Source organism: Triticum dicoccoides, chromosome 1B, assembly GCF_002162155.2.
Source record: "Triticum dicoccoides isolate Atlit2015 ecotype Zavitan chromosome 1B, WEW_v2.0, whole genome shotgun sequence".
In the NCBI taxonomy this organism is placed as follows: Eukaryota; Viridiplantae; Streptophyta; class Magnoliopsida; order Poales; family Poaceae; genus Triticum; species Triticum dicoccoides.
Window position 1 is genome coordinate 198,231,676 of NC_041381.1, and position 17,035 is coordinate 198,248,710.

Below are 17,035 nucleotides of genomic sequence, written 5' to 3' on the forward strand. Positions count from 1 at the left end.
GACAGGTGAAGCGAGTATTGAAAATGACAGGAAACTGATTACACGTACATGTACTATGTAAATACACTTACTTTCATCAAAATTTCATACTACTAAATAAATAATATAAAACGTGGATGAATCAGCTAAGGGTTTTATCATTAAGGATATTAAAGTCAAACCTGACATAGACAACAAGCTAGAGCCAGATAGACATAGTGCTGATTAAGATGGATGTGTCAGAATACATCTTTGGTGTGACTTACATGGTTCAGATAAATATGGAAAGATGTCTCATGCAGTAAGTAGATGAACCACACATCTAGAGATATTGCCCAAAACAATTGATAGGATGGTAGGCAAAATACAGTACTAAGAAGCAAGTGCATTGGGGCAGCGACATAGGACTAATGGATGGCTTGAAGGTCAAAAATAGCAAGCTAGGTGGTGCCATAGTTATACTAATTAACTATTGGACTAAGAATGTATTTAGGTCTGTTCTAAATTATATTTGAAGCTGCTGGTTTCCTAGCATATAACAAATTTTCACCGAAGAAGATAATGCAAAAAGTGTAGTAAGTCTAATATATAGCCAGCGATGGAGTTGACAATTCAAGCAACATGTTTCATCACAGGTTTCTGGATATCTATAGACCAAGTGAATGGAAATCTATCATAACTAAGCAACTGAATCAGGACACCAGAATTGCAACAAAAAAAGAAGATATGAACAGCAGAGGGTACTGCACCACACCGACCTGATTAGCTAGACAAACCCCACATTCATTTTGCAGCACGACATCTTGCTGGATGCTGGCCCCCTCCTGACCAATAACCCATGTTATGGTCTTATTAAAACCATACAAGAAGGAAATCAAGGTGGCAAATGCAAACAACCCATGTGATGGTCTTACTAAATCCATATGAAAAGGAAATCAAGGTGGAAAATGTGAACACTGGAATCTGCAGTAACAATGCCATAGGCTAATATGCCTACACTATCTGTCCCAATAATAAATCATATGGGTCTACATATTTCCAAGAAACCATCATCAGCTCATTCGGGCAAGTTGTCATCTAGGAGAACGCTGCTGCTTACGGAGTAGCAATCCTCATGGCTCCGGTCATGCAAACATAAAAGGAATTTCAAACAAGAATAGTAGCATAAGTACGCTCATGAATAAATGAAAAGGAATTCGTGAAATAAATAAATGAAAAGGGTCCGACATGGACGGACTTGCTCCAAAGCTCCTGTCTGTCTTGTGTTCCCTACAACCAACATGAGATATATAGCTCCTCGCCATTGCGCACGGCGAGCTGGATGTGGCGATGCATGATATGGGTCTTCTTGTTGTCCCTGGCACTGGCAGCGTTGCCAGCCAGCTCCAGGGCCTGCATCAATGGGGAAGAACGACAAGAATAGCACAAATATTCAGGCATTGCTACTAATTGGTTGAAAAAAGATCTAAGAATAACCAGGTCGAGGAATAGAAATCTCAAAGAATAAGGGCAAGGATGAGATCTGGTAGAAACGCACATCAGCGGCGAGGTACTTGGGGAACGGCGGCGAGGTAGATGGGGGCACCAGCGCCTAAGCGGCTCGGCGTACTTGCCGGCCTTGAGGAATCTGGCGATCCTGCCAACGTGGAACTGTAGCCCGACCTTGGAGCTACTCGATGTTTCCTTCTTGGCCACCGGCGTCGACCGCCTTCCCACAACAGACCATCTCAGCAACCAACCATCTTGACAAAGCCGCTACTGGAAGACAGAACACTGTTCGCCGCCACACACATTAACAATCATAAAAAACGCATCTTTGACACCATCTATGCACACATTAAAATCAACAATCTTACATTACAATTACCACACATTAGCGGATTGTATAGTCAATACCAACTGGTATAACTGTAGAATTAGCAAATATTCACAGCAGCAGCAATTCAGTCTTACCAGCAACAATCCACAAGGCATACAAAAGCTTACCGAGGTAGAGCGACGACGTCCAGATGCGAGGTCGAGATAGGGTGAAGCAGCGGGGTCAGGGTCGATAGGGAGGGCGTACGGCATTGTTGTAGGGGCGACGGGGTAGGGGTCGAGCGGCTGCTTCCGGTGACTCAGTCAAGGTACGGGCGACGGGGTCGATGGACGGTGTCCCGCGGCGCTGTCAAGGTCGAAGCGAGTGGATCGGGCGCCGGCTTCGTGGTTGGGGTGCGGCGATGGCTTTCGGCTTCGCGGTAAAGGAGAGCCGGGACTAGTGAGCGGATGCGCGGTATGTCCAGAAGGCGGTGGGAGGGGGCAGAGGAGGGTGGCCGGCGGCGGTGCGATGCCGTCTGCTTGAGAAACCCTACGAGAAGGGGGGTGCGGAGGCGACAGGAGAGAGTCGGGCTGGACTGGGCTCTCGGGTTGTATGTGCGACCGATCGGATGGGTTAATTGGGCTGCCAGAAAAGGCCCAGCTTACCAAAGGCGTCCGTTTCGGCCTGTGGAGTAGCAGCCCACAGGACAGCTGGGCCAGATTAGCCACCCTGCGAGACAGATCGCTTTTCACATTAAATCTGATGGCCAGAAACTAACAGATCACGAAAACGGACGGCCAAAAACGTAAATCGCTGTGAGGGTAGGGATTAGGTACGATTATACTGTCTTTAATATAGACGCGTTTCAATAGGGAGTAGGGAAACATTTTTGGGGGAATTAAGCCTTAAGGAAAATTTCAAACTTCAAAACTCGCACCAGTCGTTCCATCCATATACAGAGAATATAAGCGGATGAGACCATCGAAATCCTCTCCAAATTAATCAGAGGCATCATGTTTGCATGATAGCTCTGGCTTTGCATCCTCGTCGTAATCATGTTATGGAGGAGAGGCGCTGTATGAGCACGTCGAACACACTGTCCCTGTCCAGCATGTTGACCCTGACGCACCTGGCGTCTCCCCCGAACTGCTCCCCGCCCCGCGCCACGATGCTGTGGCCGCGCAGGAACTCGGCGCATTCCTCCACGCCAGCCTTCTCGCAGCGCAGCCACGCGAACGCTGCATCCGATTGCGAGCCCGGTGAGAAGAACTCGGAGCAAATTTGAGTCATGGCGGAATTTGTGTTCATGATTAAGAATGTTGTTGCATGTTTAATGTGCAGTACCGGGGTAAGCTGCCACGGTTTGCTTGGTGAAGTTGCAGTAGCCGGCGGTCTCCTCCGGGAGGCTGAAGGCGCCGGTGGCCGCCACGGAGGCGCGCAGGACCCGCCAGCGCTCCCCCATGCGCCGCCGCGCGAAGTCGAAGAGGCGGAGCCGCGTGTCGTCCTCGCCGGGGCCGTAGGCGTCGGAGACCACCGCGAGGATCTTGGCGGCGCGGACCTGCGAGTCCTTGGACACGCCGATGGTGCTCCGGTCCACGAAGTAGACCATCTTCTTGGCCACGTCGCGGTCCTTGACGAGCGCCCACCCGAGCCTGGCGCCGGCGTGGCCGGTGACCTTGGACATGGTGAAGAGCATGATGTCGTGGGCGGCGGCGCCGGTGATGGGCGTGTACTGGGGCCAGTAGTACACCAGGTCGTGGATCGCCTTGCTGGACTCGGAGCTCAGGACGGCCTCGCGGATGGCGCCGTCGGGGTTGTTGGGCGAGCAGACCAGCTCGATGTGGGCATCGCCGTCGAAGGCGTTGGCGTCGCCGGCCCACCGGTAGAACCCCGAGAGCAGGAGGTCCGTCTGCGGCGGGTACGACTAGCACGCCACGAGGTAGTACGTCCAAGATCATACCATGTCAGCCAATCACCCCACACCACGAATGTAACTGAATTTGCACTCGGATCGTTTGATCTTGATTACCGAATAGTAGGGCGCCGGCGAGACGACGCCGACGGGCCGTTGGGCGCCGGCGGGAGACAGGGCGTACATGGCCGCCTGGAAGAGCTGGGTGGCGCCGGTGCCGACCACGAGGTGGTAGCCGTCGTCAACCGCGGCGTTGCCGACGAGGCGGTGGACGCGGCGGACCTCGCGCTCGAACTCCGGGTCGAGGAACCAGCAGAGGCTCTGGGCATTGGAGAAGTAGCTCATCCCGGACCACCCCGGGATCGCCACCGCCGCCCGCTCCCCGACCTCCCTCCAGAACGCCTCGTACATGGTCGGGTCGCCGCTGCACGCACCCAGGACCGAAACCGGCTGTGAGGCGAAGCGCGTTGTGAGACTGAAAACACCTTACGTAATCGCGCACAAAATACGGAAAGCGCGAACACGCACAGCTCGAGGTTGATGACGGCGTCCGGTGCGATGGCCGGGGGAGCGCCGCCGTCCATTCCGGCCCTGGCGGCAGACACCTTGCTTCTCACGCCACGCGTGACTCCTATCTTGGGCTGCTGGTGACCGTGGCCGGTGGTTTTATGTCCGGCGGGGGCGCGGGCAGCGCATGCGACAGCCGGCACGAGCAGGCATGTCATGCGTGCGAGCAGAGAACGCACACGCGCGGACGGCGGGATGAGAAGAGGTGTTTTCTGGTGGTGGCTGATCCTCGGTGGGTGACCGCCGCGACAGCAGACTTTGGACCGATGCCGCCAGCAGCTCACGCAGACCAGCGGCCGGTTGCGGGGCGCCAAGCCATGTGAGTGAGTGGCTAGCACAGTGGCCTCGTTGCCTGCGAACCGCAACCGAATAGGTGTGGTCCTGGTGAGCCGAGAGCTACGTACCTCGGAGATGATAAGGAGGTGAAAGTGCACGGCTCATTGCTAGCGATCTAACGATTTGTCTCTGTCGCCAAAACTCCGTGACAAATGCGAACAGTGTTAGAGAGGTCACCGTCGTATAGATGCGTGAAAGATAAGGCAGCCATGAGCTAGTTTTGTTGAGTACTTTTTTTTTCAAAACGGAGGCAAAAGATTTGCCTCGTCGACTAATTAAGCAGAAGTGAATTGCCCAATTAATCAACGGAAAACCGGGCGAAAACCGATACAAACCAACCACATGTGGATTACTCACGGAGCATGCAACCCTACAAACATACCCAACACATAACGACCACCAACCCTCACACTGCTACATCGCAAAGAAACCCTCTACAAGAGTAACACGGTAGAAGACCACATGCACCACCAAATCCATGAAGACAAATCAGACCAAAAGGACAACTCAAGAGACCGGTGACCATTCATCAAGCAGCTGCAGACGACTTTCTTGTGGCGCCACTCTTCATTCTCTTGCTCCCGAGAGCCTCCTCCACAATCCCTTGCCAGATCAAGGGCTAGCCGCCTCCAAACATTTGAGCAAGCTGTGAATCTCTATCTAAAAGAGAATATCATTGACCTTGTCACACACAGAAACTTGCCCAACGGTCTCATGCGAGTGAGAGACTGTAACATCCAAACCTTCACGCTCCACAATGGCGAGTGGCTGGCTGGGCTCAGACGCCAACATACTGACCACCTCAACATTATCAGTCACAGATACCACTGACACGATGGACTCAAGTGCCTGTAGTTGCTCACATGACCTAGGTGAATCATGCCGCTCACCCGGGGTCACCGGCGAGACGACCTCCACATGCTCCATAGGCTGAGGCGAAGTAGGTCTCGCACATAGTTGTTGAAGCTCGGGCATAATCTGCAACACAGGGGCGACGACCACGGCGATGGCCTCACTTACAGCGGCAGACATCGACGACAAGTTGTCCCCAGCTCGAGGGGAGAAACAACCATAGAGCTCCTCATTCCGGTTCTCCACTGAGCCACCAACATCAACCTGACTAACAACATCAACTTGACTAGAAGGACGTGACGTAGGAGTGGACTGCAACACAGCCGACGCAAGAGAGAGCTTGTCCAGGGTCGCCTCCGCCCACTCCAGAAAGCTCCCAACACGCATCAGCAGCTTGGCCTGAGTTGCTAGAGTGGATTGCAGCAACACATCGGTTGGCAGTGCCGAGCCAACATCATGAGAAATGATCGATGCCCAGGACCCATGATGAAGTGCCTTGTAGGGAAGCGTGGATTTCATCGGACCCTCACAAGAAGCTGGAGCTCGACAATGCTTGGTGCTGAGGCGAGACAGTGGTGGTGCGCCAATGCATGCCAAAGAGCTAAGCGGACGCCAAGGATTGCAGCATCCGCGCGCCCAATGTCCGTTCTCCAAGCAGCGGGAGCATCGCAAAGGCTCTCTGCAAACTGCTGCGCGATGTCCAGGGCGAGGCATCGACAACATCGACCATGGAGCCAGGCGGGGATGAGACAAGGAGCAAATGCCGGTGTTGGTGACGCCTCACAACGCCGACCGCGCCGAGGTAATACCTCTTGCCATTCACCACTCGTCTCCTCCTCGTGCCCAACACATGGAACAGTCAGGTGAGCGGCCGGGACCGGGCTTTTGGAAGCCGGCGGCGTCATCAGAGCCAACTCTTCTTCGTCATCCTTATTGTCCTCATTGGAAAGGGAGGCCCAGGACACAAGCCGACCCGAGTTCAAACCAACGGTCGTCATCATTGAAGAACTGGATGCATGCCGGAGAGGCGAGGCGAACTCCAGATGGAGTCGGGACGCTGCAGGGGACGAGTTGGAGTGAGGCTCTGCCGGGGCCGGTACCGGGGGTGGGCCCGAACGGGGTGCTACCGGTGAAGTCGGTGGTTGGCTGGAGGCGGCAGCAGCAAGTGGAGCCGGAGCGAAGGGCGCGGTTGAAGTCGTGGACGTCGTCGCCTCCTTGGTGAGGTGCGCGCGGGTCACCATCCTCCCATGAATGGCTGGGTCGGAGCGGTGGGAAGCAAGGGCGGCCGCGGCGAGGGCGGCGGGGGGTGCTGGAGCAGAGGGCAGCCAGGAGCAGGCGCACGGCACGGCAGGAGAGGCTGCCGCCAGCGCGACCGACATGGATGCGGGCCGAGGTTGAGGATGAGCAGCCACGGCGTCGACCCGCGAAGAGAAGCACGCGAGCGGAGAGAGGAGGTGGAGAGGATCCCAGTTCTGGACAGAGCAGATGTAGGGGAGGCTGGTGGTAGGAGATAAGGGCTGCGGCACCGCCGCCGCAAGCGCATTCACGAGAGCGAGGTCGCTCGGGTTGGGTATTACGTTTAGTTAGAAAATATGAGATAGACTTGGATATATTCCGGCTTTTCTTGTACTCTAAATTGACCATGTACTCATACATATATATATATACTAGTAAAAGGCACGTACCAAGTACGTGTATAATCTAATAAAAGAATTAGTAAGCATTGAATTATTATTTGTCTTACTCCCTAATAATTTTTAGAAAATGAACTTGAATTAACGTCATCATTATGGCCATGGGGATACACAAATTGGCGATGCATCCAACTTTTCACAAAATTATCAAGAAAGACCTGTTTGCCGGCTCGTAAATAGTTCAAACCCCAAGAACATGTGTTTGTGTTGATCATCATCTAACAAGAAAAAGACTCCTTGGTCTATTTTGTTTACCCCATATGATTCCTTTCTTATGACTAAACTTGACACAATTGGTAATTGCAATAAGAAGATCAAGGAATCGCTGCCCAAATTATAATTTTTTACATGATCGCTGCCCACTTTTGGAGGCCAAATAAAAGACTGCCATTCTGGATAAATAACAATGGGCAGCTATTATCTTTTACTACTCTTCTCCCGCAAAAAGAAATGCTACTCTCCAGAAAAGATATGTAATATCTTATACTCCCTCCGTTCCCAAATACTTGTCTTTCTACGCATTTCAAATGAACTCAACATACGGATGTATGTAGACATATTTTAAAGTGTAGATTCACTCATTTTGCGCCGTATGTAGTCACTTGTTGAAATCTCTAGAAAGACAAGTATTTAGGAACGGAGGGAGTACATCTCAATATCTCACATTCTTCATGCTCAGATGTCCCGAAACTACTAAACCACATGAGATGAGGCTTCAGTGTGTTTTACTGCCTTTCTCGCAGTAGGTTTCCATGTTTCCTGTGACCAATGGTGAAAGATCGGAGGGAAAAACTGTCATCTTCCATGTCTGAATCTAGTAGTACAGCCATTAGAAGTAAATGCCATCATACAGTGTTACTTCCATGTAATCAGGGGTGGCATGAATTTTGTTTTTCTGCTTGATCTAAATCAAAGTCTTCATTCATTTTATAACTGGAAACATATTGCCCCTCATTGGTCAGATGAGTATATATTAAAATTACCAATAGAAACACTGTATTTTTAGCATAGCGATCAAGAGAAAAATATTGGCTAAGGGCAGATTATGACGTTCGGTTATTACTCATCAAGTTTTTCAATATTCAGTATAGATAAATTGAACGATTGAATCATGTATGCTACATTTTGAAACACACAATATTTTAAGTAGGTGATTGTGAGATAAAATCCCACTGCTTTTCTTTCTTGGCATAGGACTGTTACCATCATACAAAATGCAACCAAGGTATAGAGTTGGATTCTTCTTTTATTAATGGCACATCATAAATAACTTGTCATTGAGGATAATTCTACTGGCATGCATGTTTTGTTATTGGCGTCTGTACTGGTGCCTTGCATCATTGCTGGTACTTGCACTATCATCTGGTGGTCCAGATTAATCACAGAAAATTCAATAATTTTTCTGGTCTGCCTCAAAGAACCGCAACATATGTTGGTTTGACAAAAACACAAACAGCTGGCGTGCAGGAACCCAAACATTACCAATGACCATAACCAGCGCCAAATTTTCAAAACTGAGGATTAATGTGATGATACCTGATAGATATTAGTAAAGAATCACCCGTGGAGTATCCGGATGCAGATAAAGAGAAGCAAAACCAGTACAGGGAATGACTCACTTGGACAAGCTAAGCTACTCTATGACAGAGGAAGCTCCGAAGTCATCGCGACGCCGCGTACGCCGGACATACAAAAGGAGGGACATGGCATAGAAATGCAGGGCGGAGGTGCGTTGAAGCTTGGGATGCGGAAGGGCGCACACAGGTTTTGCGGCGGCCGGCGAGACGGCGGCCGACATCTGGGTGCGAGGCGGCTAGTTCAGAAGTGGATTTCGGGAGCAAGAATATAAAAGATTGCTGTGTGAAGAGAGGCCGGAGGCGGGGGTGAGTCAGTTGCTGCATGCTGGGAGCGGAGGGGCCGAGGGGGACGCCGGCCTGAGCAGAGAAAGGGATGGCGCGTACGGCGGTACGGGAAAAGTTCAGTCCGGAAGAATCGAGAAGAGCGGACCTGACAGAGAAATAAGCATCCTGAACCGTTAGATGTATGCAAATCGACGGCCAACTTTCTTTGGATTCGCTCCTGCCTAGTCCGTTGGATTTGCGGAAGCTTTGAGATGAAGTTTGGCGGGAACACTGTATACGTGGTGGTAAGCCGCAAGTTTAAAAACTGATCTACTATATATATATTCTTTATCTAATAATAAAGAGAATTGGGTTTACGTCGTCGAGCGTGATTTTACATAAAAGTCCCTCGGTTTATATGAAATTAACCCGCAGTCTCTGTTTAAGTGAGTCTGGGAAAAAACGATTCATTTTTAGAAGCAAGACCCTACGATTGTAAGAATTTAACCTGTGATGCTTTTTAAAGTGGCTAATTGCAAATAATCAAGCGACGACGCGGCCCACCGCGGTTGCGGCAGCGGTGTAGGCGAGCGAGGCAGAGGAGCGGTCAACACCGGCGTCGAGGGCAAGGTAGGCCGGGCGCAGTGTCCTCCGGCGTGTGGTGGCGCATTGGACGGCGCAGGAGGCTGGGCGCGTCGATTCGGGTGAGGGAAGTGGGGTCCAGATCTGGTCGAGGACGGGGCAACCGGCGGCGGCGGCGTGGCTGACGCTGGACGGAGAGAGAGGCAGAGCAAACGAATCGCTGGATGGCGCACCTCCCCTAGCCTCCTTCCTCTCCCGGTCGTAGGGGAAGCAGGACGGCCACCTCTGCTGGACGCCCTTCCCTGGTCGACGACGAGCGTTGCGGGCTGACACGGTGGCGCCCTTCCGTTGTGGAGTACCGTACTAGGACGACGGCGGTTAAGGTCAACGCCCTGCTCGACGCCCCCATCTGCTGCTCGATGCGCCCATCCCCTCGCTGGTTGAGCTCAACGCCACCTTGCTCTGCCTCCGGCAGTCATCTCATCCAATCTGGCTGGTCCGCTCCCCACCTCGGCGGCTCCTTCAGTCCGGCAGCACACCACGCTCAAGCCTCCACCACCCTCAAGGTATAAGATTTGCTTTTTGTTTATACAGAGGATGCAAGATTCTACTGCTGTCGTGTAATAAGTAGCACTTGCAGTTACAGTAGACAAGGAGCTCCGCTCTACCTCTCATCTCTCTCCTTGTCCTGGTGGTCACAGGCTGATGTTGCTGCTCCTCTCCTTCAGGATCTATCTCTTTCTCTTTGTCTCTCACACTCTCATGGATTGACAACTGCATTCTTCCCAAATTAATGTGTGCCTCTGTTCTTGATATTACGCCCACACCATGTTTGATGTTATGCTTATGAGGAGTTGAACTTCATTTCTTTTCAGGCTTTTCTTTGGTGTATCAGGCATTCAGGCTGGTGTAATTTGTTTTCAAAAGTGAACATGTTGTACAGTCCAATGTATCTACAAAAATTAAGTTATGGTGAGTTGTTCATCATGTTGCTTGCATATTTTTTGTCTAACAAGCTGGATACTTCAGTTTTGAATATAAACATAGAGTAGGTGCTCAAATATTTTGCTAATGATAGTTTCCAACTTGCTTTTTAGCAGAACTACAGAACTATTAGCAGCTTTTAATTATGTGTACTTAAAATGGATTTGGTGTCCAGGACATGTGGAGTTGAGATCAGGTTGAATTATGTGCTGATGTTCTTCGATAGTATAATTGTTCTTCTCCTTTAACATGATGCACCATTGATTTATTTTTTTAGATGCTCAAATACACAGAGTAATGACATCCTGTATGCGCTTGGACACCCAGCAGATTGAAAATATAGAAGCAAAGATATCCAATACGAGGCCACGATGCCCGACAGAGATGCAGCCAATACGTGCCCAATCTTTAGTTCTTGATGTTGGAACAACAAATAAGAGCATGTTCATGTTTACTTATTATGTTTTTTTTCGAGAAATTTTGGGGATTTACAAGCTGAAATTATTGACTGTCTAAAAAAATGTTTTAACCAAAACTGTTTGAACAATGTGCCCTGGTTCTGCATTCATGGAACTGTAAAAATATTGAACAAGTTCAGTCGGAGTTTTGTTCCTGTTAATATTCCATTCTTAGTGTCAGTTTCTTTCCACTTGCTCATCTTTTAATGTTGAACTATACATGTACTTATTATTAAAGTTTTGTTGTCTTCCTAAACTAATTAGATTTTTTAAGCACTACTGAACTAATTGGATGCCAACTTAAATTACCTTCCCTTTGACATTATTGTACAGATTCCTGAAACACTGTCCAGAATTCCACTGCTACAGAATTGAAATTCGATTAGCACATGGTAAACCAGCTTTGATTCAGCAGGGTTATCAGCTTAGATTCGACTATTTTTAGTTCCTACAAGAGCAAATGATACGCTTATGTCAGTAGTTTTTAGATATATTCACTGGCTTCAGATTCTACTGATGGATTTTTATGCTCTGTTCTGCTTCTAGAGCTTGTGAATGATGTTCATTGTTGTTTGAAAGATGCACTTTTTTATGCCTATATGTAAACGATGCAATTACTGGCTGAGAGATACACTTATTGGTGCTGTTCTGAAATGATGTTCATTACTGTTCTACAGATGCAGTAGACTGATGTTTATTGTTGTTTTGTTATTGTACAGAACGAGGACGGATCCAAGGTTGAGTACTAGGTGTGGAACCCCTTCAGATCCAAGTTGGCTGCTGTTGTACTCTGTTGTGGACAAATCTGGATTGTATGTCTTTTTTGATGATTCCTTCCGGCGCCCTGTCATACTCATTGCTCTTCAGTTAACGAAATGAATGCACAGCAGCAACACAGGCAGTAGCAGAATGGGGTATAATGAATGTTTTGTTTGAGTCTGACTGTCAAACGTTGGTTCGTGTTTCTAGATTTTCTAGCTAAGGGCTGGTTTTGTTTAGCTAGAACACAAATCACGATCAGATGTACCTATTATGACGATTTCGGATCCGTGCTAACTATTTCTAATTTTGAAATTATTTCTCAGAACACATGATTACATTACATTACACACTGAAAAATGGTGCAAAGTGGAAGTTGGTACTAAAGCGGATAGCTCTTTTTGATCTGCACAGAAATTTCAGTAATAATATGTGCCACTCATTTTGTTACCAAAAGCTGGGATGATTTTTACACTTTGTTTCCTGGTCCCCTTTCCATTTTGACAAATTTATTATCCCGAAGTTTATGCATAATGATGAAATATTCTGTGGTAGTATGTCGAATGCAGTTTAGTATATTCCCGTTGGTTCTGTAGTGATTTTTAGCTCCGACCATTTTCTCTCTAATTTTATTTTAAGGTCTACTCTTTTAAAAGTTTTTATTATGTTTTTCTTGAAAATAAAAGATTGATACAAAAATGGCACCTACTATCATTACAGGTCTGAGGAATTACAGCTTGGGGACTTGGGAGGCGATCGTAAAAGCGGTGTGCTACAGTGTAATGCACTAGCAATATGTGAAGATTTTTTTTACGGAGGGGGTTAATAAACAATCAGAGAATTCTTTTGCCCCCTCAGAAAACTATTTTCCGTGTTTGGCCCCTCTGGGCATTGATGTGAAGCTCTACAGTCGTGTAATATGACCAAACTCATCACCTCGGGGTTGATCACATTCGTCGTGAATAGGTGGATAACATGACCATCATCGACAATGGTGGCAAGCAAGAGAAGTGGAATCATAGACTAGGACGAGCGAGGATTTGTTTAACCCGTTGTAACGCACGGGCCCTTTTGCTAGTATATATATATATATATATATATATATATATATATATATATATATATACCACGAAGCTCAAGCAATAAAACAATCAAACTATTCCACCAATCCCTCTCTCCCTTCTAACAAGTTTCACAGGTCATCAACAATAGTACTTGACGACAATAACACTTGCAGACACAGTACGAGTCACACTGACGATGGATAGCAATCACTAGTGCACAAGTAACAGGTGAACAAAAGAGCTAACACTAACTGTACGATCTCCAGCAGCCAAACGAGAAATCTGACAAATACGAAATCCCTCATGAATGCCCAAAATGGTTCCATAGCTGTTCGCTCATCGATCATATACACATGCTGCTCCACGACTAAGCAGCTGGGCTTTATCTTCCGAACCAGCCTCTCTGGGCAGGCTGCGCATCAGTGTCGTTCATCAGCTTGTCGAGCACCACGTTCAGGTCCACATTCTGACCGTTCTCTGTCAGCCTGCGTACAGTCGCCCTCACTTGCTCCTTCGAGAACCCCATCGTCGAAACCTTGTCCACCACGTCGTCCACCGCCACCCTGCTGCCGGACGAGGCACTCGGGGTGGAGCTCACTGGCGCTGCTTGGGGCAGTATTTGAGCTGTAGGGAGCTTGCCGTAGTTGCCACTTCCGGCGGAGGAGGCGCCAGTGGGGGCAAAGGGTGAGGGCGAGTTCATTCCAGCATTACCCCGGTGAGAAGGAGACCCACTGTATCCATACTGCTCAGGAAAACCTCCTCCTCCTCCCTGCTGCTTGTATCCAGCATTGTAGGGCGGTGGTGGACCGGAGTTAGGCCTGACTGCTGGAGGCTCGTACATTCCAGGGTTTGGCCCATAGAAAGGAGGAACAGGTCCACTGGGTGGTGGCATGTAAGGGGACGGCGGGCGGACATTCGGTGGGTAGCTCTGAGCAGGAGGCCCATAAGGTGCTGCTTCTTCTGGCTGATGGGGCAAGGGTGCAGCTGCAGTTTGGGGGTTAGCACTTCCAGGTGGAGGAGGTTGAGAATATGGAGCATACTGAGGCGGGTGCTGGTAATGTTGCGGTGCTGCTGGAGGTGCTTGTTGCTGCGAGGCTGGTGGTGCTTGATATTGCTGGTGTGCAGCCTCTGTTGTCTGTGTGGATGGGGGATAGTAGGATTCCTGCGATATGGTTGGCACAGATGGAGCAGGTGCGACTGATTGCAGTTGAGGATGCGGTAAATGACCTTGGAATTGCGGCGGAGGTTGGTTGTGAACCATTGGTGGAGGTGGCGCATTTGGAGCAGGAAGGGCAGGCAGTGCCGTTGGTTGGGAAGGAGGATAGGCCTGATGTTGTGGTTGAACAGTTGGCTGGGGCGCAGTCGGCTGCTGCCTTGAGTCCACCTGCCCAGCACTGGCATTTTCTGACTCAACATCCTCTGCTTTAGACACTTGAAGCTTCGCAAGTTGAACCTGGGCCTCAACAATTTCCTGCTTGTCACGCAAAATCTGCACACCTGCTTGAACCTGTGAGTAGTGCATACATAATTAGTCTAGCTGTTGAAGAAACACTGGCGATAGTACAAAATAAATTAATACAAATGTGTCCAGGGAGCAAATTAGTACAAATAAGCACCAAAAGAAATCTTCCTACAATGTCTCAGAAAATCACATCACAATATGAAGGTACGAAACATTCTTCATGATTAATTACCACCACACTAGGTGAAGGCATGTAAAACCACTCGATGAAGAAGGCAGAAGAAAGACATGAAGCGCACTAGCACGCACAACATGCAACAGTTTCCACTTGTCAGCATGCCATTGTGCCCTTGGATGGAGATGAAGGAAACTCAAAAGTGAAAACTAATGATGAAACCTAGTTTAGGTAACTTATCTATTATAGGCAATTATAAAATATAGTCCTTAAATAGACAAATAAACTGCAAACTATCAACAAGATGTGACCTAGCTGGACAAATGACCAGTAATAATAAAATCCACTATGACATGATGGAGTATATAATCAATAGATTTCAGAACTGTACATTCCTATTTGTATACAAAATACAAAATCATCCGACAAGCTTCAGTTAAAAAATAGGATCAAATATTAAATAAGACAAACATCATACATAGATGAGCTAAAGAAAAAACAAAGACTATTGTTACTCAATAATAAACCAGATTCTTTCTCATCTTGATTATTCCAACCAGAAAGCAAGTTATTGCGATAAGGTAAGCATGATCCTTTCTCTACCAATAAAGAAAGAACAAGGAGAGGAGGGAATCAAGGGAAGATATTCACTTGCAGAGAGGAGTTGGAATAAAGCTTACCTCCCGCAGTGTGTTCTCAAATTGCCTCAGTTTTCCATCAGTGCTGCCATTGTAGTTACCAACTGTTAACTTCAGCTCGCCAACAGAGTCCTCAAGATGGTGTGTTCTGCCCTCCAGCTGTGCAAGTCTGGAGCTTACACCTTCCATTGCATGTAGCAAGTTATCAGCATATTTCTTCATGGTGCGATCAATATCTGCTATAGTGACTGCATTGAAGTTGCTCCTTTCTTCTTCATGACTAACTTTCTTCAGCACACGAGGCTCCATCATAGCAGCACTCTTTACATGGTAAAAGAAATTAAGCATATTAATTACATATATCACAAGGAAAGAGAGAAACAGTGAGGTGATATGAAGTGATAACAATCATGCATCACAACAACTAAAGAATTTACAAACCTCTTGGATTGGTTACTAATACCGCATACAGCTACAGAAGTATACGGTGAATGGGTACATAAGATCCCTGTGTGCCTGTGCTAATTCTTATACTCAATCAGTTGCCAATTGTATTGCATACCCTACCAGTGTGCGCATAAGAAAAATGTTGAAAAACATAGTAATAACTTTGCATGCAGAAATATAACATGGAGCATGCTGGAGCTGGACTGCCCACTAAGATTGGTGGAATAATAAAGGACATGGCCAACTGGTCTATCCTGCAGTTCTGGAGATACCTGTTTGCTGCTGCCTAACTATCTCTTTAACCCATGATTAAAACTATCACACACATGCACACTTTTGTCATAGTTACCATAAATGCAGCTCATGGAATTGCGCCAAAGGACATGGATTCATGATGTGCCACTACCATTTTTCTTCCAAAGTGCACGGGGAACATCTTAAGCACGCACGCAAATATGTGCCACTACCATTTTTCTTCCAAAGTGCACGGGGAACATCTTAAGCACGCACGCAAATATGTGCCACTACCATTTTTCTTCCAAAGTGCACGGGGAACATCTTAAGCACGCACGCAAATGCAAAGTTGCGTAACTTGGTTAGGTGGCTGACCATATTTAATTTGCTATATGCACCCCCACTAAAGTGATGTTGTGTATTCGTTGAACATCGACCGATTTAGGTTCATCAATATAAGACTGAGATAGGAGTAAGCAGTCGACCATAAAGAGCATAAATCAGCAACAAGTTGCAAACGTAGAGCCATTACAAGAGCAGCATCTGCAACCATCCTATCCTAATTCCTAAAAGTAACTACATGGATATGCATCAGCTTTCAAAAGCACCGGAACTACAACTACTAGGCCTGCTTTTCCCTTTTCTATCTGAATCACATAGTGCCAAAAGAGCAAGCACAGCGATTCGATTTATGGACGTAACGGAATTCTACGACCGAGCAGACCAGCACTAGCTAGCAAATACTAGTGTGGATGAACAGATCTATGAACAGCAGTGTCGGATTGAAGGTGGCCAAGTATTATTACCTGAAGTTTGGGGGACGCGGCATTGGCGTCGAGCGACCCCCAAGCGTTCGCCGCGGCCGGGGCAGGGGCAGCTGGGGCTACGGCGGTGGCGGCGGCGGTGCGGATGGGTTGGAAGTCGTAGCTGGGCACCATCACCTCCTCCGTGGCACTGGCGCCGCGGCGCGCGTGGAGGTCGTGGCTCTCCACCACGTCGTCCTCTTGCGGGTTGGGGCCCATCAGATCGAACAGCTGGCCGCCGCCGCCGCCGCCGCTGCCACCGGAGGGAGGCGACGATGCCGCGCCCGCCGCCGCGAGCCCGAGGATCTGCTTGTCCATGAACTGCGACGTGTTCATCGCGATCGGGATTTGGCCGGAGCTGGCTGGCTGGTGACGGAAGGGGAGGGGTAGGAGGCAATCTATCAAGGTCGGTGGGATTTGTTTCCCGGATGGAGAAGACTGCGACTGCTG

At 48.4% G+C, this 17,035-nt stretch overlaps 2 protein-coding genes and 2 long non-coding RNA genes across 7 annotated transcripts; 1 reads left to right on the forward strand and 3 right to left on the reverse strand.

The window, feature by feature from the left end:
- Positions 1-555: 555 nt before the first annotated feature.
- Positions 556-2,343, reverse strand: LOC119328097. Its single transcript, XR_005158838.1, has 3 exons — positions 1,966-2,343; positions 1,517-1,752; positions 556-1,371 (listed from the first exon to the last, which is right to left on the reverse strand). It is a non-coding gene; the product is annotated as an uncharacterized LOC119328097 (long non-coding RNA).
- Positions 2,344-2,593: 250 nt separating this feature from the next.
- LOC119328115 (tryptophan aminotransferase-related protein 2-like) lies at positions 2,594-4,679 on the reverse strand. Its single transcript, XM_037601147.1, has 4 exons — positions 4,218-4,679; positions 3,807-4,113; positions 3,122-3,701; positions 2,594-3,015 (listed from the first exon to the last, which is right to left on the reverse strand). The coding sequence occupies exons 1-4, from the start codon at positions 4,412-4,414 to the stop codon at positions 2,831-2,833; spliced, it is 1,269 nt and encodes a 422-aa protein (XP_037457044.1). The 5' UTR covers positions 4,415-4,679; the 3' UTR covers positions 2,594-2,830.
- Positions 4,680-9,542: 4,863 nt separating this feature from the next.
- LOC119328124 lies at positions 9,543-12,090 on the forward strand. 4 transcript variants are annotated; one of them, XR_005158851.1, is made up of 4 exons: positions 9,543-10,127; positions 10,202-10,356; positions 10,437-10,533; positions 11,337-12,090. It is a non-coding gene; the product is annotated as an uncharacterized LOC119328124 (long non-coding RNA). The 4 variants fall into 4 exon arrangements; XR_005158852.1 differs by lacking the exon at positions 10,202-10,356 and adding an exon at positions 10,662-10,741 and having other exon boundaries at positions 11,723-12,090; XR_005158847.1 differs by lacking the exon at positions 10,202-10,356.
- Positions 12,091-12,905: 815 nt separating this feature from the next.
- Positions 12,906-17,024, reverse strand: LOC119328105 (pollen-specific leucine-rich repeat extensin-like protein 1). Its single transcript, XM_037601142.1, has 3 exons — positions 16,589-17,024; positions 15,144-15,422; positions 12,906-14,333 (listed from the first exon to the last, which is right to left on the reverse strand). The coding sequence occupies exons 1-3, from the start codon at positions 16,919-16,921 to the stop codon at positions 13,209-13,211; spliced, it is 1,737 nt and encodes a 578-aa protein (XP_037457039.1). The 5' UTR covers positions 16,922-17,024; the 3' UTR covers positions 12,906-13,208.
- Between the last annotated feature and the right edge of the window lie 11 nt (positions 17,025-17,035).